This window comes from Lithobates pipiens, unplaced genomic scaffold (genome assembly GCF_037356315.1).
Source record: "Lithobates pipiens isolate NorthernLeopardFrog02 unplaced genomic scaffold, aLitPip1_a1.2 Scaffold_3, whole genome shotgun sequence".
Taxonomy (NCBI): Eukaryota; Metazoa; Chordata; class Amphibia; order Anura; family Ranidae; genus Lithobates; species Lithobates pipiens.
Genome location: NW_027507790.1, coordinates 82,551,301 through 82,576,595, shown reverse-complemented (window position 1 = coordinate 82,576,595; position 25,295 = coordinate 82,551,301). Strand labels below are relative to the sequence as shown.

The window sequence follows — 25,295 nt, the reverse complement described above, 5'->3', positions numbered from 1 at the left end:
AGCTCTCATCCCCTCCAAGGTCACCAAATGTTCTGAAGGTTTTTTTTAGCCCACTCCACAACCCTCACCCCCCCCCCCCCAATCCTTCACAGTGACATTCAGAGCCTACCAAAATGTTAATACATGTTTTCCCATGCTTTAGTTTGTGAGTAAAAAAACATTGTTGGGGATGGAAGGTTTTGGAAGAATTTACCAGGCCTTGGTTTCAAAAAGGTTGAGAACCACTGGTCTATGTTATGACCCCAACTGCTGTGACAGATCTACATAGCTAAGTCTCCTACAAGTTTTCTTATAGTGAACTATAACCCTGATGTTATGATTTAAAGATAAATTGATATTCAGAAGTGGACTATAATGTCTTGTCAAATATAAGCCTGTTGGGTCATCTTTTCCTTTAAAAGAGTACTGCTTATATAACAACATAACACCAACTACATTTTGCAGATTACGCAACCATTTCCACCGCAATCCCTTGACGCAAATAACATATGGAAAATGTCTTTCTGGTGCAGATGCTCTGTAAAATAGGGATCATCCTGCAATGTAGTAGAAACCACATTACGTGGTACAGTAAAGCAAAAAAGACACCAAAACAAGTTCATTTTGCAAATAGTTTGCATTCAGTTAACTCTGTATTTAGCAAACAAAAATACAAGTGTTTTGACTGTACAGTTTGCATCCCAAATGTTTGAAAACTGCTCATCGCATGAACTGCTATGCGTAAGTGAAAATAAGACTTGCAGCATTAAGGTTTTAGACCAGACATGTCAACTAATAATTTGGTTTGCTATGTTCTTTACATATATGATAAACCATGCAAACAATTTGAGTTTGTTTTCTTTGGAAAAAAAAAAAACATGAATAAAGTAGTAATTGACTGATATAATCATTATCATGCAGTAACACATTGGCAATGTTTAAAATGCAAACATCCCTACCATATCAATAAGTTAACTATGGGGTTGATTTGCGAAAAACTGGAGCGTGCAAAATCTGGTGCAGTTGTGCATAGTAACCAACCAGCTTCTAACTTGAACGTGTTAATAAATTAAGCTTTAACAATAAAACCTGGAAGTTACCATGCACAGCTGCACCTGATTTTGCACTCTCCAGTTTTAGCATATAACCCCACAGTGTGTTGCTGCTGCCTATTGATTACTTTGTTTTTACATTCAGTCACAACCACAAAAAAGAGTAGCCATACTCCTGGAGTAGAAAGCCGTAATCTATGTTTATTGATTTAAAGGATAAGTTCAACTTTTTTTTTTTTTTCCTAAATTCCAGCTCCCCTATGTAGCAATATAGCATTACAGTACTTTTTTTGCAAAAATATCAAAGCTTTCCATTAAATCTACAGACACTTACTTCACTTGTCCTCGTCAATGTTTCCAAATGTATCTGTTAGTTTTGCCTTACTTCCTGGTCAAACTATTGGTCATGACACAGGAAGGAGTTGACCAGCTGACCTTATTAGCACACACCCTGCATCATCCACCCTCCTACCTATGCACGCACTCGCAGCTGCGCGTTTTTTAAATGAAATGCAATCAAACAGCAATCACCCTGTTCACTAAATACACAATATACAATCAGATTGCATAGTATATGGCCATCTTTATACAAATAGATACGAGGGAGTGGACAGAAACACTCAGCTGTCAAACACCATTCACATCATAGCAGTAACTTGCATTCCCACATGCGTTTTTTTTTTTTTCTTCTTTTAGCTAGGTGTTATTTGGTAGGATTTTTACTCATCATGCATGAGACAGCCCATCCACTGGAATGGGCTGCCCCACACACAACAATTGCAACACAGAAGCTTTGGGACTTGTTTTTAGAGCGGAGCTTGGTGCATTTTTAAATGTGATTATTAGTGCAGTGCATTTCTGAAATGCAAGAAAAAACACAGATGTGAATTTTCACTTTCAGGCCCCATTCACATCTAGCATAGTGAGAACGTACATTTTATGGCTCGTTTTTCATTTGACACGGGCAGCCTGTTGATTTCAATTGGTTGCACTACATGTGGCTTATGGGACATTTTGGTGTTGTGGGTTGCATGCTTTTTACTGTGCGTTTGGCAGCATTTGCCTCTCGTTTTTTTCACATGGCAAAATGTGTGTTTGCTTCTGTGTTTGGTGTGCTGTTAACAATTAATGGCACTGAAAGCGCAACTAGTATTTTTAGGTGTATAAAAATGACCGTACACTATACAATCTGATTGTACAAACATCCATGAGGACAGTGAAGTAAGTACAGTCACCGATTGATTGCATTTAATTTCATTTAAAAAATGTGCAGCTGGGAATGGGTGGGTGGGTAGGAGGGTGGATGATGCAGGGTGTGTGCTAATGAGGTCAGCTGGTCAACTGCTTCCTGTGCCATGACCTATAGTCTGACCAGGAAGTAAGGCAAAAATAATGGATGAGTTTGGAAACATTGATGAGGACAAGTGAAGTGTCTGTAGATTTAATGGAAAGCTTAGATTTTTTTGCAAAAAAGTACATTAATGCTATATTGGTACATAGGGGAGCTGAAAAAAAAAAGAAATTTGAACTTATCTTTTAATGCACAGCAGACCACCTGAATGCCTCCCCCCTCTGATGCATTTCACTCATAATGAGTTTATTGATAGTGTTTATGTAGTCTTATTTAGTGATAAATAGTTATAAAGTTATATTGGTAGCATTAGTTATTATTTGAAGCTATTACTTCACTGGAAGATAATTAACACATGGATATTATCACCTCTTATTGAGCTTATTTAGTAATGCAGTAGAAAAGTTAGCAATAATGTGAATAGTGCAAATGGCAACTAATCATGTTTCTCTCTATTGTAGTCAGAACATCTAGAAATGTTATGTTGACTATTGGTTAACCCGCATTTGGCCAGATGTAATGATGTAGGAAGTTAATTTCATTTAAATATTCACAATAAACATTCAATATTGTGAGGAACAACCCAATTTTTTCCAACTCCTCTGCTCACTGAGATTGGGTTGGGCATGTAAATGCTCACTGTAAACCATTTTTTTATGTTCAGTTAAACAACCCCAATCCTAATTTAAATTGCATACAGATAGGAGAGACCATGACACATTTATTTTGAAATAGAACATTTCCACAAATTGAAATTCATTTTCTTACAACATTTTTTACTATACCCAACAAAACAGACAACATTATTAGAAAAATACATCCATTATTTTTTATTACTTTCGCTTCATTTACTACTCGAAATTATATGTGTAGAATTCAGCATAAAACGCTAATGACAGTTTAGAATTGCTGCACAGTAGAGCAGTGTCATCTCTAAACTTGGTGTAAAAACACCAAAGCAAAACTGTGAAAAATTGTACATTTTATTTATTGGCATAGTTGTATCACAGCAGCCACCAGATGCCTTTAGATAACAATAGCAAAGGGTATAAAACATACCTTGGACACATGTCTGTCCTAATTGCTTGTGAAAGAATAGGCAGCTTTGCTAGGCCTTTATCTGCTGTCAGCAGCTATGCCTTTATGTAATCTGGCCTAGGTAGATAACAATTGTAAACACCATCTTACAACATATAAACTTTCCCTCAGCAATAACTTTACTGGAAGTGATATTTCCTTTAAGTTTTTGGTAGTGTACGTATAATATACAAGGCTTAGTCTATCATAAGGCAAAAACAAAGGTGTATAAGATATTTAAAGCGGTGTTGAATTCAAAAAATGTTTTTTATTACATTGCAATTTACCAATCCTCAGGTGTCAAGGCTGCATTTGTTTTATTTTTTTTTATTTTTTGGCTTTTTTCCTTTACTTTTATCTGGTTATCTGGCAAGTAAGTGGCAGTTAGAGTTCTGAGACAAACCATTTACCATTGACAGGGGTGCTCACAATGCAAATTCTTTTTCAAAAGGAAAAAAAACAAAACTGTTTGAGTTAGCAGGAGCTCAACCTTAAGGCTTGGTTAACACTTGTGGGATGCAGGAAACGTCACGATTCCAGTCCAGGTTCCCACATAGCACCCGAATCGCCAGCAGAACTGTGGAAATGGTGCAGGAATCAGATCATGTGTGAACACCCATGCCATCTGATTCTAGAGCAGACCAAAAAAAGGGTCCTGCACCACTTTTGCCATTCAAACATTCAAAATACTTGGACCGCATGGACATCACATGTGATCTGCACAGCAATGTGTTATGAATCACATGTGATGTCTAACATCGCACAAGTGTGAACCGAGCCTTAAAGTGCTTGTAAACCCTTACAATCAACTTTGACCTACAGGTAAGCCTAGATTAAGGCTTACCTGTAGGTCCAAGAAATATTTCCTAAACCTACACGGTTTAGGAAATATTTGCCGAAAGACAGGCACCGCTGTCTATGGCGCATGTGCCATAGATAGCGGCGTGCAGGCGCACTGAGTGTGCCGCGGTCAACGGTGATATGCTGCGAGTGGCGGCTCCCATGTGCATTCGTGGGAGTGACGTCATCACGGCTTCGCCAAATGACAGCGGCGGAGCGGCAAGACCCACCGAGAAGATGGATGCGCCGTACTACAGGGGACAGTGGTGACTTCGCTGGCTCCTGTGTCAGGTAAGTGACACATAATGGACTACTATGCGATGCATAGTAGTCCGTTATGCTTTACCTTTGCAGGGAATGAAAGAGGAAGTAAACCCATCAGGGTTTACTTCCTCTTTAAGGAGACATACAACCAAAGCTCATTTGACATACTTCTCCTGTGGATCACAGGAGTGCATAATGAAATATGATCTGTTTTCAGCTGAGAGCGGGCTTAAGCTCGCTGTCGGCTGACTTCACAAAGCCGGTCCATGCTAGGGCAAAATCGCAACAATAAAATCGGGATCTGTCTATATGCCTAAGCCGGCACCCGGCTCAGGCTCTCAGTGACCACTGAGAGCCTGAGCCAGCTGCTCCCGCCCCCTCCACAGCCCATCAATCCAGTGAGTGAGGGGGGAGCGGAAGAGCAGACAACGATGACTGATATTCACCAGCTCTCTGCTCAAAGAGCTCTGAGAACTGAGCAATCAAAGGTATTTGATTGCTCAGTTCTCAGTCTTAGAGCCGGCGAGGGACAGATGCATTCATCTAGCTAAGTATGATTTTGGGGAAAAAAAACACACTTCTCTTTTAATTCAGTAGTCAAATCCATAGAAATTTGCTAGTGCATCCAATGGTGTCACACCTGTTCAGTTTTATTATCCAACCTGCATACAATTCGAATAAACCGATCAAGCCAGCAGGCAGTCCAATAGTCATGACTTCCCTTTGATCAACTTGGGCTTAATTTAGATGGGATTTGTTTTACATCAGTCAATCAGCCTGGGCGGTGAAAACAAACATGCGATTGATAATTTACGATCATATCTTCCAACTATTGTTCAAAATACACTTTCCTGTGTGGGTCATATAGATTAATCATTCCTATCAGGAAAGATCAATCGGAAAAGAAACCAATCATTTATCAAAGGGTGTATGGCCATCATAACACTAGCCTCTCCCCAGATTGACAATGTTGCTGTCCAAGGGTATCTATGTTGCTCTCCATCCAGAGTGGAGACACCCTAAGACAAGAGGTGGCTGGATCACTAGGTGAAAATAAGGGAGGAAAAAAACTAAAAAAGACATTTAAAGATTGTAAGCTGCACTATATCACTTTTTTGTTTTTGGGTTTAATACCACTTGCAATGGCCATTAACATAGTTGGACTATAGTCATTGGAGACAGACAGAGGAGTAAGGAATAAATTGCTTTAAGTCTACCAGCAGTCATCTTTTTGCAAAGTAAAAATGTCATTTGAGGACAAGAAGGTAAGTTGTCCATCCAGCCACCAGGAGAGCTCCGATCAGCACAGTATAACTGAACAACACAAAGGCCAGCATCTCTTTCAGCACCATGAGAAAGTGGACAGCGAAAGAATCCCTGCGATCCATCCAGAACAAGGAGACCTCCTCACCGATCCTGTACAAACAATCACCATATATACTGTAACATAATACACATCACATCCTTCACCTGTAAAAAATAAAATCCTACCCAATTTATGGTACTTTGTAAATCATAGCGGAGTGACCAGGACAGCACTGCAGTGCAAGTTTAATGATATGTCAAATTACCGACAATATTTATTCCAACCCCCTAATTATTCCCTATACGCTGCATCTATCAAAATGACATATTTGTGGAGAATGGTATGATGGGAAGAGTGATAGACAATTCTGTAGCTCGCTTTTACTGTAGAAGGTTTATTGACCAAAGAGAGCCATAAACACGGAATGGAGGGCAAAGAAGATTAATATTTAATGCTATAATTGCTTAGAATGCACTTGCTCGGCAGTGCTTTGATTTTAAAATGCTGGAAGAACTTTAATTGAAAAAAGAAAAGTCAAAATAATAAATTAAATACATTTTCTATGGTTTATATGTGTACCCATTGTAGTTAACAAAAAAAGTAAATTATCTATCTATCTATCTATCTATCTATCTATAATAAAATAATTCTATCTATCCCATCTTCCTATGTTGTTCCAAAATAAAGTTTCACTTTGCTCCTTTCTACATTTAATAAACGTAAGAAAATGACAAATGAGAAGTTCCCGTAAATAGCAAACTAGTTTGAAAAGCAATATAAATGCTATTCTGTATAGAGATATTACATAGAAAATGATGCTTACCTTATACTCTGCTTCCTAAAGCAAAGTTTGCGTGGCTCTTCTTATCTTTGGGTCCTGTAGCAGCTGAGTGATGCTGTCTGCTCCTCTTCCTGTCTGCTAATCTCCAGATCCTTCAGTAATGTTCCTGTATTCAGTCTGTACAACTAATGGACTAGGTGTGGTCACAGACCAATTATTACAGATGATAGGCAGTTTTGTCTTTGTGGCTTTCAGCAAATCCATGTCTATTTTTAACAGATGCAGCAGACTCACATTGAAGTTAATGTTTAAATAAGTACATTGAATCTAAGGTATATAGGGAACAATTAGGCTTTGTGATTTAGCCTTGTTTTTAGGTGATTTAGGATGTTTTTACTATAGTATTTTTATTTTGTAACTATTATCACTATAATGTTATAGAACAGCTACTCTGTCCTTGGTTAAACATAATTTATATAAATTATATTCACAGGACTTCATATTAATGTCACATTTTTTGCACCCTTGGTTATCTGTCACTTTACTGATTAAAGTGACACTAAATGATATGTTATTCTCCCAATATGATCCATACACATAGTATATATAGAAGAATACCACTAATAGTCTCAAAATACTAAAAAGCTGCTAGCACCACAAAAGCACAAATTGTGTTAAAAATCATATAGTGAATGTGCAGCGCTTATAAAGTGACACAAATGACATATGGATACCCCTACTAATAGGGAGCCTCATAGATCCTACCCAAGTGTGACAAAGTAAATCTCATTGCAAGAGCTAAATTAAGATAGTAATTTATATAACCAAAGGTTTACATATGATAAAGTGTCATGTGCAGTTAAAGCGCAAATGGTAATCCAAGATATGTTATATAAATGCAATTACATTATGGGGGATTATTTACGAAAGGCAAATCCACTTTGCACTGCAAGTGCACATGAAAGTGCATTGAAAGTGCACTTGGAAGTGCAATCGCTCTAAATCTAAGGGGTAGATCCGAAATGAGTGGAAGCTCTGCTGATTTTATCATCCAACATGTAGAAGCTAAAATGCTGCTTTTTATTTTCCTTGCATGTCCCCCTCAGATCTACAGCGACTTTACTTCCAAGTGCACTTTCAGTGGACTTTCCAGTGCACTTGTAGTGCAAAGTGGGTTTTCATTTAGTAAATAACTCCCTATGTGTAACCATAACACAAATAATGATCATTTGTATCAACAATAATAGTAAAAATAGTATAGAGGAAAGTCCAAAGTAGTATTGCAGAAAAGTGCCAATATACAAGAAAGAATATTCCAAAGAAAAAAAAAAACGAGCCTTTACAATCGCTTTAAGGTGACTTTAAGTGACCACCAACTCCACCATCAAGAAAGGGTAATTTCCTCTTAGTAACAGACAGGTAATATTCTGACCAAAATGGAAACAGAACAATAGATTGGGAAGAGGATGGAGATGACGGAAGGTGCTTTTTTGAGTTTGAAATGCATAGTTGAAAATATTTTTTTTAAACTAGAGATCAGTGTTACTTTAAATTAAAGTTCAAATTAAACTAAGTAGCTATGCAAATGAAAAGTAACAAGATGGCCAGGGAGCCCAAGGCCTCATTCATAAAGGTGTACTTAAGCATACATTGCCTGCGTTCTTAGATCTGCTCCCTCACCCACAAATCTGGGAGCAGTGGCTGTGTCCATGCAGCGGCTGTGTTCCAATTGACATGAATGGGACTGTCTGCACAAGGATGCACAGAACACTAGTGCATGCTTGTGGGGGGCAAACACACCCCTTGCTCCTGCATTCCATGTGAAGGAGGCTGAAAAATATATATTCTGTATTTCCACTCTTTCATGGTTATATATTTAGTCAGGTAAATATTATTATTATTATACAGGATTTATATAGTGCCAAAAGTTTGCCCAGCACTTTACAATGTAGAGGGGAGGCAGTACAATTAAAAATAAGGTTAAAGGGGCGTTCCGGCCAATACATTTTTTTTTTACATTTTTTTTTAAAAGTCAGCAGCTATAAACACTGTAGCTGCTGACTTTTAATAAGGACACTTACCTGTCCAGCGATCCCACGATGTTGCCTCCCTGAGGCCGATCCGTCCATCGGATCGGATGCTGGCGCCTCCATCTTAACGAAGGGAAACAGGCAGTGGAGCCTTGCGGCTTCACTGCCCGTTTCCTAGTGCGCATGCGCGAGTCGCGCAATGGTTTGTGAATGGCCCCATTGTTTTCTGGGACACACACTTGTCCCAGAAGGCAACGGGGCCGCTCACCGAAGAGGAGGAAGCACCGCTGAATAGGAAAAGGCAGCTTAGGAAGACTGCCTAGCAACAGCAGTTTCAGGTAAGTGACATTTTTTTTTTTTTTAAGATTATTAATGCATTTTTTTTTTTTGGGGTGGCCCTCCACTTTAAATGCAGAAGGGATGGGAGGGCCGTGCTCATGGAGCTTACAATCTAAAGGGAGGGGAAGATGGTACAAAAGATAAAAGCTGAGGGGGGGGGGGGGGGGCTAAATATGAGGCTTTGCAGCCAGCAGGTTTTGCTTAATGCCTGACACAATGACACAATATCAATTCTGTCACTGGCAGCAATTTATCTGTAATAGGATCACTAAAAGAAAACTAACTTTCTCCCATGTTGTTGCTTCCTCCTTAGTTGAGACACTGAAGAATTTCTCTCATGAAAAAAAAAAAAAGAATCTCAAACCAGCAAGGGAGCAGTAACTGAGCAACATCATGGTGGTTCAGCTAGCAAGGAACCACACAACAAGAGCACATAAATACTCAGTTTGTTGTCCTGTCACTATACATCCCCTCTCCCCTTTCCTTACTCTGGTCCTATCCAAGATTTCAATCATAGACAGAGTGACAGAATGATAGGAGATAATCACTTCTGTGCTCTCTCACTCCTTTTAGATAGCCCATAGAGCTCTTGGAAGCCTTTGCCATGTACATTTTTGTTTATAAAATAAAGTGCCCATGTGTACAAATTTATATACAATATATATACTGTATACAATATATATATCCAGAAGATGGTGCCTATTTTTTTTTTACAGTAAACTAGAACAGTACCCAAACATAAAGGGCAGTTTGTACACATTTTTTATATATATATATATATATATATATATATATATATATATATGTGCAGGACTAAAATACAATTTTAAAATAAAGATTGTCACTGATAAAAAAAAAAAAAATACAGGTTGTCATTTTTGTAATCAATATATGAAATATTGCATGTGAATACTTGACATATACAGCCAGCAGTGTTCTAGACTTCTTTCCATGTTTATCAGGCTATTCTTTATTGCTTACTGAACAGGGATGAGCTTTATGTTCGAGTCAAACTCATGTTCAACTCGAACATTGGCTGTTACGTAAACGGGTGACCCTGCCCCCCTCTGACATTATGGGGAAAGCCATAGGGAAGTCACCGGGTGGCCCCGCCCTCCGTTATTTAAGAAGTGTCAGAAGAATCGAAGCGTCACTCGGCTGAAGACTCCCTCTGAGGCGGATTGTGCGGAGAGAGCGGAGAAGAAGCTGATGCAAGATTCGGGACGAGAAGAGCAGAGGAAGAAGAAGATGAAGAAGAAGATGGAGAAGAAGCAGTTGGAGAAACAAGAACACAGAAGGAAGACAAGAAGAAAGAAGATGAAAGAAGAAGAATTTAATAAAGGACTCTTGTCTTTTTTAACCTTTTTGTCACTTTTTTTGTGAAATGGTAGGGGTAATGTACCCCATTACCAATTCACATGGGGGGGCGAGATCTGGGGTCCCCTTGTTAAAGGGGGCTTCCAGATTCCGATAAGCCCCCCGCCCGTAGACCCCCACAACCACCGGGCAAGGGTTGTGGGGATGAGGCCCTTCTCTCCATCAACATGGGGACAAGGTGCTTTGAGGGGCTACCTCAAAGCACCCTCCCAATGTTGAGGGCATGTGGCCTGGTACGGTTCAGGAGGGGGCTGCTCTCTCGCCCCCCCCCTCTTTTCCTGTGGCCTGCCAGGTTGCATGCTCAGATAAGGGTCTGGTATGGATTTTGAGGGGGACCCCCACGCCATTCTTTTAAAAAAAGAATTGGCACTGGATTCCCCTTAATATCCATACCAGACCTGAAGGGCCTGGTATGGAATTTAGGGGGACCCCCACACATTTTTTTTTTTAATTTTGGTTCAGGGGTTCCCCTGTGGGGAAATCCCCATGCCATTTTTATCAATGAACTTTTATGTGTATTGCGGACCAACAATTCATTGTAGTAGAGTAGTTTTAAATGCCTTTTTTTCCTTTAGAAATGTCATTTTGCTGTCAGACTGTAATAAACATGGGAAACATGCGCCCCTTTACAGGCATACTATAGACACCCCCCAGGTATGAAATTTAACCACTTCAATACAGGGCATTTATACACCCTTCCTTCCCAGACCAATTTTTAGCTTTCAGTGCTCTCACACTTTGAATGCCAATTACTCAGTCATGCAACACTGTACCCAAGCACAATTTTTATAATTTTTTTCATACAAATAGTGCTTTCTTTTGGTGGTATTTAATTTTTTATTTTTTGCGACATAATTGAAAAAAGAGCAAACATTTTGAAACATTTTGAAAAAAAAAACACTTTTTTTTAGTTTCTATGATAACATTTTGCAAATAAGTCATTTTTGTTCATAAATTTGGGCCACAATTTATACTGCTACATCTCTTTGGTAAAAATAACCCAAATGAGTGGATTTTATTTAGTCTCTTTGAAAGTTATAGAGTCTAAAAGTTATGGCGCAAATCATTGAAAACTGATGACATCTGATCACGCCTGATGCACTGAAGGCCTATCTCATTTCTTGAGGCTCTGAAATATCAAGAAAGTACAAATACCCCCCAAATGACCCTTTTTTGGAAAGTAGACAGTCCAAGGTATTTAGTAAGAGGCATGATGAGTTTTTTTGAAGTTGTCATTTTTTCCCACAATTCTTGGGAAAAAGAAGAATTTTTTTTTTTACTAAATTGTCATAATAACAAGTTATTTCTCACACACAGCATATGCATACTTCCAATTACACCCCAAAATACATTCTGTAACTCCTCCCGAGTATGGCAATACCTCATGTGTGGGACTTTTACACCGCATGGCCACACAGAGAGGTACAACATGCAGGGAGCACCGTCAGGGGTTCTAGGAGCATAAATGACACCTCTAATTTCGTAACGACCTATTATATTGTGAAGTCCCTGGAGCACCAGGACAATGGAATTACCCACAAAATGACCCGATTTTTGAAAGGAAACACCCCAACGTCTATTCTATGAGGCATAATGAGTCTTTTGAACAGTTCGTTTTTTCCCCACAAGTCTTCGGAAAACGTGGAAAGAAAATGAAAACATATTTTTTTTATTACACAAAGTGGTCAGTTTATAACATATTTCTAACTCAAAGCATGTACATAGCAAAAATGACACCCTAAAATACATTCTGTTACTCCTCCTGAGTATGGTGATACTACATGTGTGTGACTTTTACTCAGCATGGCAACATACAAAGGCCCAACATGCAGGGAGCACCGTCAGGCGTTCTAGGAGCATAAATGACACCTCTAATTTCCTAACCACCTATTACCTTTTTGAAGGGCCTGGAGCACCAGGACAATGGAATTACCCACAAAATGACCCCATTTTGGAAAACAAACACCCCTACGTATATTCTATGAAGCATTATGGGTCTTTTGAATGGTTAATTTTTTTACACAAGTCTTCAAAAAACGTGCAAAGAAAACGAAAATCTTTTTTTTTTACTCAAAGTTGTCCATTTATAAGATATTTCTAACACATAGCATGTATATAGCAAAAATTACATCCCAAAACACATTCTGCTACTCCCCCTGAGTACGACAAATTACACGTGTGTGACTTTTACACAGCCTAGCCATATACAGAGGCCCAACATTGAAGTAGTACCTTCAGGCGTTCTAGGAGCATAAATTACACATCTCATTTCATTCCTACCTATCACACTTTTGAAGGTCCTGGAGCACCAGGACAATGGAATTACCCACAAAATGACCCCATTTTGGAAAGCAAACACCTCAACGTGTATTCTATGAAGCATGGGCTGCAAATAGGTACTCCGGTACTCTGATGAGCTGGAGACAGGTATTCGGTTACTCCGATGGGCTGATGACAGGTACTCAGGTACTCCGATGGACTGTGACAGCTACTCAGGTACTCAGATGAACTGTGACAGGTACTCAGATGGACTGCGACAGGTACTCGGGTACTCAGATGGGCTTGGACAGGTACACGGATACTCAGATGAACTGTGACAGGTACTCAGGTACTCGGATACTCAGATGAACTATGACTGTTACTCAAGTACTTAGATGGGCTGTGACAGGTACTCAGGTACTCATATGGACTGTGACAGGTACTCAGGTATTCGGGTACTCAGATGGGCTGTGACAGGTACTCGGGTACTCAAATGGGCTGTGACAGGTACTCGGGTACTCAGATGGGCTGTGACAGGTACTCAGATGGACTGTGACAGGTACTCGGGTACTCAGATGGGCTGTGACAGGTACTCGGATACTCAGATGGACTGTGACAGGTACTCAGGTACTCGGGTACTCAGATGGGCTGTGACAGATACTCAGATGGACTGTGACAGGTACTCAGGTACTTGGATACTCAGATGGGCTGGGACAGGTACTCGGGTACTCAGATGGGCTAAGATGGGTGATGACGGGTACTTTGATGGCTGGTGACAGGTACTTTGATGGCTGGTGACAGGTCCTCTTTATTGGGGGGGTAATCAGTGTGATTGGTGTACACTAAGCGGTAACGAGATGTTACAGTAATCTCCTTATCACACACAATCGGTGTGTGTGGAGGAGAACCCGGTAACATCTCGTTGTTGACATTCTGTGACTGGCTGTGATTGGACACAGCCGGTCACGTGGTAAAGAGACAATTTCATTGGCTCTTTACTGCGATCAGGGTTGGGCTGTGTCAGGGTGACAAGCCTGGTCCCCGATAGCCGCTCTGCATGCGCCCTAGGGGCGTGCATGAGCGCCGTTCATGTAGCCAGCCGGTCACGTGTATCGGGGGTGGATCGGGATGGGCTGTGTCCAAGGGACACAGCTCATCCACGATCGCCGCGCTGTGGGCCCCCCCGCACTGCGGGCTTATGTTCGGCTCATCCCTAGTACTGAATAAAAGTTGTTTACAAAGCTCAATATCTTAAGTTAAACAAACAGTGTAATGAATCAGAGTAAGGAGTTATCCAACCTCCTCTCTCTACTCTGTGTTACTTCACACAGACTTTCCAATAATGCTGTGTTTTCTCCTTATATATTTATTACACTCATTTATATACTGTAATGCTATCAATTTACACAGCATTTTACATATTATTCATACGCATTAGTGTAGCACCCGCTAGGAGAGTAAAGTGTTTTTTTTTCAGGTACATTTCCAGGCTTGGCTGATAGCCAAGCCTGGGTGTGTTTTGTAATCTGGGTTAGGAATAGCTCAGAGTAGTGATGGGGGACACACAGATGGCATCACTAGAACCTCCTACTTCTTTATAGAATCTTCCATTTTTTTTTAGAAAGAGAGGCTGGAGGGGAGGTGGAGTCACCTGGAGTATTCTAGGAAGCCCTGACCAATCACCAACTTGGATTGGCAGGGAGCAGGCTTCCTTAAATACCTAGGGTCAGCCCAGCTGGAGAGCAGTTGTATCGGGTGGAAGATGGAGATGGAGTATTAGGCTGTTGGGGACTTTGAAGGAGCTCCCAAGCTCCCAAGTCGGGGGGGGGGGGGGGAGGGTGACCTTGGGCCTGGGTTCAGGTGCGGACGGGACCCTCTTAGAACCAACAGAGGTGTCCTGGACAGGAGGCACAGGAAGAGCAAGAGAGGACAGTGGGAGGACACTGCCGGGCAAGTCTCCAGGAGTTCCACAGAGGCAGCCAGGAGGGCTGATGAGTGAGCACACCGTTGGGAGGACTGGGAGGCACACCTGAGAGGAGGGCTTGCAGTGCCTGAAGAGGTGGTACTGGGAGTAGTAGCCACAGGGACAGCTAGCACTGGGACTTTTCTATTTGCTACAGCATAGGGGACCGTGGTCCCTGCCTGTAAAGGGTATTTGCTTTGGGGTGGCTGAGCGAGTGTCAGGCCTACAGTGCTAGTTAGTCTGTATGAGGAAAGAGAGGAAGTGATGTTCAAAAGAATTATGGAGTGATACTCTGAAGAAAGGAAGTGATGTGTAGGAGGAGAAAATGAGTGATGTATATACAGGATGTATATAAAGCCCCAATTGTTGATGTTATGATTCCATGGGCATCTCATAAGTCCCCATCCCTATCCAAGGTCAATCTCCCCCAATAAAACATAAAAACAAAACGGAAGGACTGCTCTTATGTCTCTAGATGAATGACAAGTGTGTCCCTGGCTGGGGCAGGGTGACTGATGGACTACAATACTCAGCAGCTCCTAGGGGGTTATTGCTACATTAGTCTATGCCTTGAAGGTCTCTATCTCATGCGCACATTCTAGGGACAATTTACACAGGAGGCAATGAACTTATCAGCATGTGTTTGTAGTATTAGAGAATACCAGAGTACCCAGAGGACTACTGTGCAAGCACGGGGAGAACATTAAAAAAACTATGCAGATAGTGTCCTGTGCAGGGCATAAATGCTATCCACTGAGCGAGAAAACCCAGTGCCATGTTTGCACCCTGTTTTAAATGTATTATTTGTAAAATATAATAAAAATGGATCTAAAATCATGGTAGCTTTCTCCACAGGAAACCTGTTCTTGTGTAGACTGCCACATGCTGCTTACTTGTTGCAAATTACACTAAGTATTGAAGCCAGGGACAGACAGGCACCTAGTACTTTCAGAAAGTCAGCCTATGTGTTGCTTACTGTAGAGGCTTCTTTAATATTACTGTCACAGTACCACTGGGTAAGCATCAATATATGGGGGCTGCTCAGGGTAGAATTATATTTTGGATCACACCGCATTCTGTGCAAAAGTTATAAAAACATGTAATTATTGCAGAAGTGGTAAAAGATATTTAAAGTGATAGTAAACCCCTTCGTTTTTAAACACTTGCAGCAGATGATTTAGCCACATATACAAAGTATGCAGCTTCTCTATCTTTTAATCTTTGCCTATGTTCAAGTTTACGTTGGTGCCATCTGCTGCCATGCCCCAGGCTTCCTGATTCAGGTTGGGTTCACCCTTTTGCGATGCCAGACATCGCATATGATTCGCACGGCATTGCTGTGTAGATCATATGTGATGTCTATTCGATTCAAATTCAGCCATACAGATTGTATGGCTGAATTTGCATCACATTCGGACCAAAATGGCGCAGGACCCTTACTATTCTCTCCTTCTCTTTCCTTCCCTTCTCCAAGCTAATAGACTGGTTCCAGGCTGCACTGTCCGCTGTTAACGTGTTTCTCTGAAAACTGTATGTTCAGGGAAGGAGCACTGAGAGATCAGGAACCAGCGGCATTGAACTTTGTAAACTGCAAGTGCTGGGTAAACATTTTAACAGATAGTTTACTGGGGATTGCTTATTTTATTATGCTCAACTGATTCTCCTTGCTTTTATGTAAAGATATTTCTGGCTGAACTTACGGGAATCTCTTCAACATAGGTTGTTTTTTTTTTCTTTTCTTTTCATGTATTACAAGTAAAGGTCAGACTGAGTAGTTTTAGTTACCCCAAATCAAATTTCTATCCTGTGGCAACGAGAAATGGGATCTTAATATTATCAGCAGCTCTGGTTATTGAATTAGTGCCTCTCTGGCAGACAATCCTTGCATAAGAGCAGAGCCTTATGAAGCTGCTCAGGAAGCTTGTTTGTGATAATTGCTACTCCAGGGAGATACAGAGCTTGTGCTACAGGGTGGCCACTACTCCTTGCAGCAGTAACCTCTCCAAGCCATCAGTACACTTTCCAAGCTTTATTATTGATGATAAAAAAACAACTAAAACAGAGTGAAAGATAAATTAAGCTGAAGACAAACCTATAAACATAATACACAACATAGACTATTTTATATTTTATATATATTATAAAAAGAGAGAAAACACTGTGCTGTGCAGCTTTCTTGTACCCCACATTGCTTTTACTATTGATCACTTGTTATGGATATTTTTTGGTGTGTTATTTTATTTGACATATTGCAATAAACCTATGAGTGTTTTTTGACCTACACCGGGGATATGCAATTAGTGGACCTCCAGCTGTTGCAGAACTACAAGTCCCATGGGGCATAACAAGACTCTGACAGACACAAGCATGACACCCAGAGGTAGAGGCATGATGGGACTTGTAGTTTTGCAACAGCTGGAGGTCCGCTAATTGCATATCCCTGACCTACACCATTTGGAGCCCCTCTGTTCCTTTTTTATATCTCAACTTGAGCATTGGAGGACAACAAGTGAACTGGCCCCAGATACGGCCATCTTAGAGTATTTACTCCTTGGAGCTCGTGGATACAGAGTCGAGGACCTTCTATAAGGAACCATCTAACCACTGCTCTCACATGGCATTAGATCGTGATTGCAAGCCTTTATGACCCACTGTCGTATGACATGTGTGTCCAACTATACCGGTAAGAGTACCCACCTTTTTTCTTGACTGGTCGATGTTGATCTGACTTCGGACAACTAGTCCTAGCCTCCATTGTTGGCATCGCTTTTCCCAGATTTCTCTCTGTGTTTGGCATTATCCTACAGGAACATTCACCTGCACATTTGGGCTTATGCGGACTATTTCCAATATAGGACACACTGGAGTTAATTTTTTCAATGTGAACCAAGTCCTTCACTTTTTCCACTTTTTTCATATATTGTTTTGCACTTTTATGTAAATTTTATCACATTGTGCAGTGCTGTTTTATGTGCTGTATCACACTTGTATTTACACTTGTGTACATAATTTTTAACGCTAAACTAATCTTTTATCATACACATATATATATATATATATATATATATATATACAGTATCTAAAAAAAAGTGAGTACAACCCTCAAATTTTTGTAAATATTTTATGATAACTTCATGTGACAAGACTGAGGAAATGACACTTTGCTACAATGTAAAGTAGTGAGTGTACAGATTGTATAACAGTGTAAATTTGCTGTCCCCTCAAAATAACTCACACAGCCATTAATGTCTAAAACGCTGGCAGCAAAAGTGAATACACCCCTAAGTGAAAATGTCCAAATTGGGCCCAAAGTGTCAATATTTTGTGTGGCCACTATTATTTTCCAGCACTACCATAACCCTCTTGGGCTTGGAGTTCACCAGAGCTTTACAGGTTGCCACTGGAGTCCTCTTCCACTCCTCCATGACGACATCATAGAGCTGATGGATGTTAGAGACCTTGCACTCCTCCACCTTCCTTTTGAGGATGCCCCACAGATGCTCAATAGGGTTTAGGTCTGGAGACATGCTTGGCCAGTCCATTACCTTTACCCTCAGCTTCTTCAGCAAGGCAGTGGTTGTTTTGGAGTTGTGTTTGGGGTCATTATCATGTTGGAATACTACCCTGCTGCCCGGTCTCTGAAGGGAGGGGATCACGCTCTGCTTCAGTATGTCACAGTACATTTTGGCAATCATGGTTCTTTCAATGAACTGTAGCTCCCAGGTGCTGGCAGCACTCATGCAGCCACAGATCATGACACTCCCACTACCATGCTTGACTGAAGGCAAGACACACATGTCTTTGTACTCTTCACCTGGTTCCCGCCACCCACGCTTGACAACATCTGAACCAAATAAGTTTATCTTGGTCTCATCAGACTTCAGGACATGGTTCCAGTAATCTATATTCTAAGTGTGCCTGTCTTCAGCAAGCTGTGTGTGGGCTTTCTTGTGCATCATCTTTAGAAGAGGCTTCCTTCTGGGATGACAGCCATGAAGACCAATTTGATGCAGTGTGTGGTGTATGGTCTGAGCACTGACAGGCTGACCCTCCGCCCCTTCAACCTCTGCAGCAATGCTGGCAGCACTTATATGTCTATTTCCCAAAGACAACCTATGGATATGACCCTGAGCACGTGCACTCAACTTCTTTGGTTTACCATGGCGAGGCCTGTTCTGAGTGAAACTGTCCTGTTAATCCCCTGTATGGTCTTGGCCACCATGCTGCAGCTCTGTTTGAGGGTATTAGAAATCCTCTTATAGCCAAGGCCATCCTTATGTAGAGCAACAATTCTTTTTTTCCATGAGGTGCCAGGTCTTCTAAGGTCCCTCGCCAGTGCTTTGTCTCCAACCCCTGCTGAGTCCCCCCATATCAGGCCGCTTGCTACGGGACAACCGTGTGTGTTCGCCCTGCTCTGTGTGTCCATAGGGCATGCAGAACAGGGATAGGCCACAACCCTGCTCCCTCCTCACTGGCTGTGATTGACAGCAGCAGGAGCCAATGAAGACGGAGAGATCAGAGAGAGCCTAATGTATCACCCTAGTTCTAAACAGTGCTACAGATAAATTTTGCTGTGCTGGGTAGTAGCTAGTCTGGCAAATGTTAGGTTTTTATTGAGCAAATGGGTTTCCTCCTATTCCTGTTTGTCCTGTGGTTTCTCCCTTTTGCCAGTAGTCGGCACTGTTGCCTTTGGCATTAGTATGATGAGCTACAGTAAATTCAGGTTATGAATAACCATACTTTTCTCCAATCAGACTGGCTGCTATGAAAGCTGGAGAAGGCATTTATTGGAGGAGGTCAGGTTATCTTTGGTCTTTGAATGGCTCCTGCTGGGTACCCTTGAAGCCTAAGGCCTAACCATGTGCTCAAGGTTCTGCAAGAGAGAGCCTGCTCACTACTTGGAGGCATGAAGGAAAGGATGGAGACCTGAGATGAAATATCAGAGGTGACTCTTGCATGGACCATGGGGACCCATAGAGAGCCTGGGAAAGCGTCAAGAGTTCCTGCACCTTCTGTAAGTTAAAGCGGAGGTCCACCCTAAAATGGACCTCCGCTCATCGGAATCCCCCCCCCTCCGGCGCCACAATCGGCACCTTTCAGGGGGGAGGGGGGTGCAGTTACCTGGATAATCCAGGTAACTGCACCCACTTCCGGGCTAGCTCTCTGCGGAACGGGGCGTACGTTACGCCCCCGTTCCGCAAGCGCCCGCCCCCTTCAGCAAGTCCCCCGCTGCCTGCTGGGAAACACACAGCTCCCAGAGGCAGCGGGGACCGTCCGGATTGCGCCGCGCGGCTCGCGCATGCGCAGTAGGGAACCGGGAAATGAAGCCGAAAGGCTCCATTTCCTGATTCCCATACCCAAGATGGCGGCGGGACCCGGCAGCCGAGCGAGCGATCGGCTTCGGGTGCCGACATCGCGGGCGCGCTGGACAGGTAAGTGTCACTATTTAAAAGTCAGCAGCTGCAGTATTTGTAGCTGCTGGCTTTTAAAAAAAAAAAACGCGGAGTCCCGGTGGACTCCCGCTTTAAGTTCAGTTGCTAAAGGAGACAGCACATGCTACAAAGTACAGATTGCTGGTTCCAGCTTAAAGGCTCTTTTCCTGTACTGCTGTCTACCTTTTCCTACATTTTTGTCAAAGGAGTCTGCCGGTCTGCTGCTGTTTTTGACTGAGGGTGTCCTGTGCCCTACCCCTCTCTCCCACATTTTTCCTGTTGTGAGAAAAAAACTTCTCTTTGTTCAAGCATAAAAGTGACTGGCACCCATCTTTCTACCTTGTGCACTACCCACCATGCCTAGTAACCTGCACCCTGAGAAGGAATGTTGGCCCTCCCTGTCTCTGGGGGTCAGGGTCATCACCAGGCCTCTGGAAATTGGGGGGGCACCACTGTTGGCTCTCATGAGCATCACTAGTTTAAAATCGGGCTCAGATTAGTATTTAAGAGGGGCTGTGGGGAAGCTGCATGCAGAAGGTTTTTTATCTAACTGCATAGGATGCAGTAAGGTAAAAACATTCTGCTTTTACAAGCATTTTAAATAGTATTACAATATTACAGAAAGATGAAAGCTTATCTAAGCCCAAAAACAAAAATGTAATATAGTGCTGCTTAGGGATGAGCCCAATGTTCACCCGTTCGCCTGATTTAGAACATTATGGGGTGTTCGTGGGAAATTCGAGCGCCCGTGGTTCGCCTCATAATGAACTGCGGAATCGTCAATGCACTGCAAGATTGCAGTACATTGACAGCTGCCGATTGGCCAAAGCATGCACCTGACCTGCATGCTTATGCCAATCACAACGTACTCTGCTGTGAGAGCCTTTGGGCAATCATGGCTCAGGGGGCTAAGTTCACACCCCACACGATGTAAGGCTGCTTACACGGCTTCAGGGCTGGTATGGATTTTAAGGGAAACTCCACGCCAAAACTTAAAAAAAAATGGTGTGGGAGTCCCCCCAAAATCAATACCAGACGCTTATCTGAGCACGTAACCTGCCAGAAATCTGGACGAGAGAGCACCCCACCTCCTGAACCGTACCAGGCCACATACCTTCAACATGGGGAGGGTGCTTTGGGGCCCCCCAAAACACCTTTTCTCCATGTTGATGGGGACAAGGGCCTCCTTCCCACAACCCTTTCCCAGTGGTTGTGGGGGGTCTGCGGATGGGGGCTTATCAGAATCTGGAAGCCCCCTTTAATAAGGGCCCCCCAAGATCCCCCCCCGTGTGAATGGGTATCGGGTACATTGTACCCCTACTCATTCACCAAAAAAAGTGTTAAAAAGGTAAAAATGACAGGAGACAGTTTTGGACAAGTCCTTTATCAAAAATTTAAAAAATATAAAGTGTCCCACAATGTCCATTCATCTTAAATCACAGTGTTCCAGAGGAAAAAAAAATGGAAAAACGTAGCCTCCATGCCATCTTTTTGCTTTGACAGCTGTTATATAGCTGAGGTTGGGACCACCCTGAAATATTACGCCTCCACATGAGGCATCCTGCTGACTGCAGCCCTTTCACGATGACAGCTGTTATATAGCTGAGGGCGGAGTCATCCATTCACATCACAGATGGCCCCTCCCTCAGCTATATAACAGCTGTAAAAGCAAAAAGACAGCAGTCGTGGGGACACCTTCCGTGGAGGCTGAATTTTTATTTTATTTTTTTCTCTGGAACATCGGACACTGTGATTAAAGATGAATGGACATCGCAAGACATTTTTTTATTTTTTATTTTTTAATAAGGGACTTGAGCAAAACTGTCTCCTGTAATTTTTATTTTTTTGACACTTTTTTTGGGTGAATGGGTAGGGGTACAATGTAACCGATACTCATTCACATGGGGGGGCAAGATCTGGGAGCCCCCTTGTTAAAGGGGGCTTTCAGATTATGATAGGCCACCTGCCTGCAGACCCCCACAACCACCGGGGAAGAGGCCCTTGTCTCCAGCAATGTGGGGAAAAGATGTTTTGGGGGGACCCCAAAGCACCCTCCCCATGTTGAGGCATTTGGCCTGGTATGGTTCAGGAGGGGGGCCCCCTTTTCCTGTGGCCTGCGAGGTTGCGTGCTCGGATAAGTGTCTGGCATTGATTTTGGGGGTACCCCAATGCCATGTTTTTAAAAAAAATGGTGTGGGGTTCCCCTTAATAGCCATACCAGACCTGAAGGGCCTGGTATGGATATTGGGGGGGGGGGCCCAAACACTATATTTTTTCAAATTTTTTCAATTTTTTTAATTGATTTTTATGTATAGTCCAGGATGCGACAATACATTACAGCCGTGAGCAGTTTTAAATTAAATGTTTTCCTTTAGAAATATCATTTTGCTGTAGTACTGTTATAAACACGGGAAAGATATGCGACTTTACAGGCAGACTAAGGAAACCCCCCCAGGCATGATATTTAAAGGAATATTTCATTTTTATTGTTTCACTTTAAGCATTATTAAAATCACTGCTTGTGAAAAAAAACTGACATTTTTTAAAAACTTTTTTTTTGCATTGATACATGTCCCCTGGGGATGGACCCCAAACACTTTTTATGGCAATAACTTGCATATAAACCTTTAAAATGAGCAATTTTGATTTTACACGTTTGTGTCCCATAGACTTTGATGGTGTTCGCACAAAATTTGTGCCTGTTCGCATGTTCTGCTGCAAACCGAACCCGGGGGGTGCGGGGGATTTTCGGCTCGTCCTAATTGCTGCTTATTTTCACCTGGTGATCCTGTCAGTAACACACTTCCTGTCTTAGTCCTGATTCACACCTATGCATTTTTAGTGCTTTTTGCATTTTGCAAATTTGCACTGCAGCCCATTTAACATGGTTTCCTATGGAACATGTTCTGTAGTGCAAATCTGCAAAATGCAAAAAACACTAAAAACGCATAGGTGTGAATCCAGCCTAAGAGAGGCTTCTCTATATTTGGAGGAGCAATGGAGATACCCTTGAACAGCAGAGGGAGAGAGTGGTATTAAAGCGGAGGTCCACCCTAAAGTGGACCTTCCGCTCATCGGAACCCTCCCCCCCTCCGGCGCCACAATTGGCACCTTTCAGGGGGGGGGGGGGGTGCAGATACCTGTACAGTACAGGTATCTGCACCCACTTCCGGGATAGCTCTCTGCGTAAACGGGCGTATATTACGCCCCTTTCCGCAAGTGCCCGCCCCTTTCCGCAAGTGCCCCGCTGCCTGCTGGGAAAACACACAGATCCCAGAGGCAGCGGGGACCGTCCTTATTGCGCAGCGCGGCTCGCGCATGCGCAGTAGGGAACCGGGAAATGAAGCCGAAAGGCTCCATTTCCTGATTCCCATACCCAAGATGGCGGCGGCAGCACCCGAGAGACGATCTACAGATCGGCTTCGGGTGCCGACATCGCGGGCGCACTGGACAGATAAGTGTCACTATTTTAAAAGTCAGCAGCTGCAGTATTTGTAGCTGCTGGCTTTTAAAAAAAAAAAAAAAACGCGGAGTCCCGGCGGACTCCCGCTTTAAATGGACTTTTAGATTAAAGCTGGATACACACTACCGTATATACTCGAGTATAAGCCAAGATTTTCAGCCTCTTTTTTGAGGGTGAAAGTGCCCCCCTCGGCTTATACTCCAGTCATCGCCGTCTGCCTGCTCGATCAGCGTGTCGAGCAGACAGACGGCGTACATTCTACTATTCAAAAGCCGCGCCTCCGTCTGTGATAGGCGGAACACTCAATTTCCCAGCAGTCAGTGTTCCGCCTATCACGGACATCCGCTCATCCTCGTACTATGGACGAGGATGAGAGGATGTCCGTGATAGGCGGAACACAGACTGCTGGGAAATTGAAAGTTCCGCCTATCACAGACGGAGGCGCGGCTTTTGAACAGAGGAATGGCCGAAGAGGCGCCGATGAATAGCGGCGATCCTGGAAGGACGGAGGCTCGGCTCGGCACGGGACGGAGGAGGCACGGGACGGAGGAGGCACGGGACGACGGAGGCACGGGACGGAGGCTCGGGACACAGGTAGGCTGGACACACAAGGCTGCACGGACACACATAGGGATGGATGGACACACACACAGGGATGGATGGACACACACACAGGGATGGATGGACACACACACAGGGATGGATGGATGGAATACCATCCACACACACAGGGATGGACGGACACACAGGGATGGACCGACACACAGGGATGGACGGACACACAAGGATGGACAGACACACAGGGATGGACAGGCATGTCTCACCCTCGGCTTATACACGAGTCAATAAGTTTTCCAGTTTTTTTGGGGTAAATTGGGGGCCTCGGCTTATATTCGGGTCGGCCTATACTCGAGTATATACGGTATATAATTTCCTGTAGGTTTTTTTCCTTCAGATTTACCAAAACCATATAATATGAGGTCAAACTTTAAACGTTTAAATTTGTATGCAATCAGAAAGGCCCTTGCACTACATGGTTTTGGTAAATCTAAAGGAAATCAGACAACAAAGTTGTATAGTGTTTATGGGGGTCTTAGATTAACTTTATAAAAGCATCCAACAAGTTGAAGCTGATCTTCAGCTAACACTTTTTATTCAATTATAGCAACATTTTTTTTCTTTTGGGATAAATGAATAAAAGCGGACCATTGTAAGCACCCTGTCAGTTTTTAAATGGTTTGTCTCAACAGTCTAAGGATTAAGGACTAAGGATGATGAGGGTGGCCTCTTGCATAATTCCTGTTCAAGCACCCCTGATAGTGGAGACAGGGACTGCTAGGGCAGTGGAAGGGTGTAGGTGCCTGGCAGCTGTAGGAGGGAGCTGTAACTTGAAGACACAGGAGTCCTTCCAGTGGTGGAGTGGAGTCTGGTCACAAGCCTTGTTAGGTGGGAGCCAGGCAGACAGGTGCAGAATCAGGATCAGTTGCAAGGTCGGGAACAGGTAGAAGTTGGTAATATGCTGGTAGTGGGTTACCAAATCAGGAGGCAGAGCCCCCTGGTAACATAAGCAAGAAGCCGATATAGCAGGCAGGGGTGATCCAAGAGTTGTCAGACGTAGCCGGGTCAGGAACAAGGTCAGCAGACATGGAGTCAGGAGTTACAGGAACCAAAGCTGAAGACGATCCAGCACTGAAGCCAGGCAGACTCTCAGTTTAAATAGGCTGCTGGGCGCTAGAATCTATGGATACGTGTGCACGCTAACATTATGTCTCCTCCTCACTG

The 25,295-nt window shown here is 42.9% G+C and overlaps 1 protein-coding gene across 1 annotated transcript; it reads right to left on the bottom strand.

Moving 5' to 3' along the window:
* Positions 1-3,083: 3,083 nt before the first annotated feature.
* LOC143940491 (uncharacterized) lies at positions 3,084-6,836 on the bottom strand. Its single transcript, XM_077461953.1, has 2 exons — positions 6,693-6,836; positions 3,084-5,979 (listed from the first exon to the last, which is right to left on the bottom strand). Exon 2 carries the CDS (start codon positions 5,949-5,951, stop codon positions 5,811-5,813), a length of 141 nt encoding a protein of 46 aa, XP_077318079.1. The 5' UTR covers positions 5,952-5,979; positions 6,693-6,836; the 3' UTR covers positions 3,084-5,810.
* Between the last annotated feature and the right edge of the window lie 18,459 nt (positions 6,837-25,295).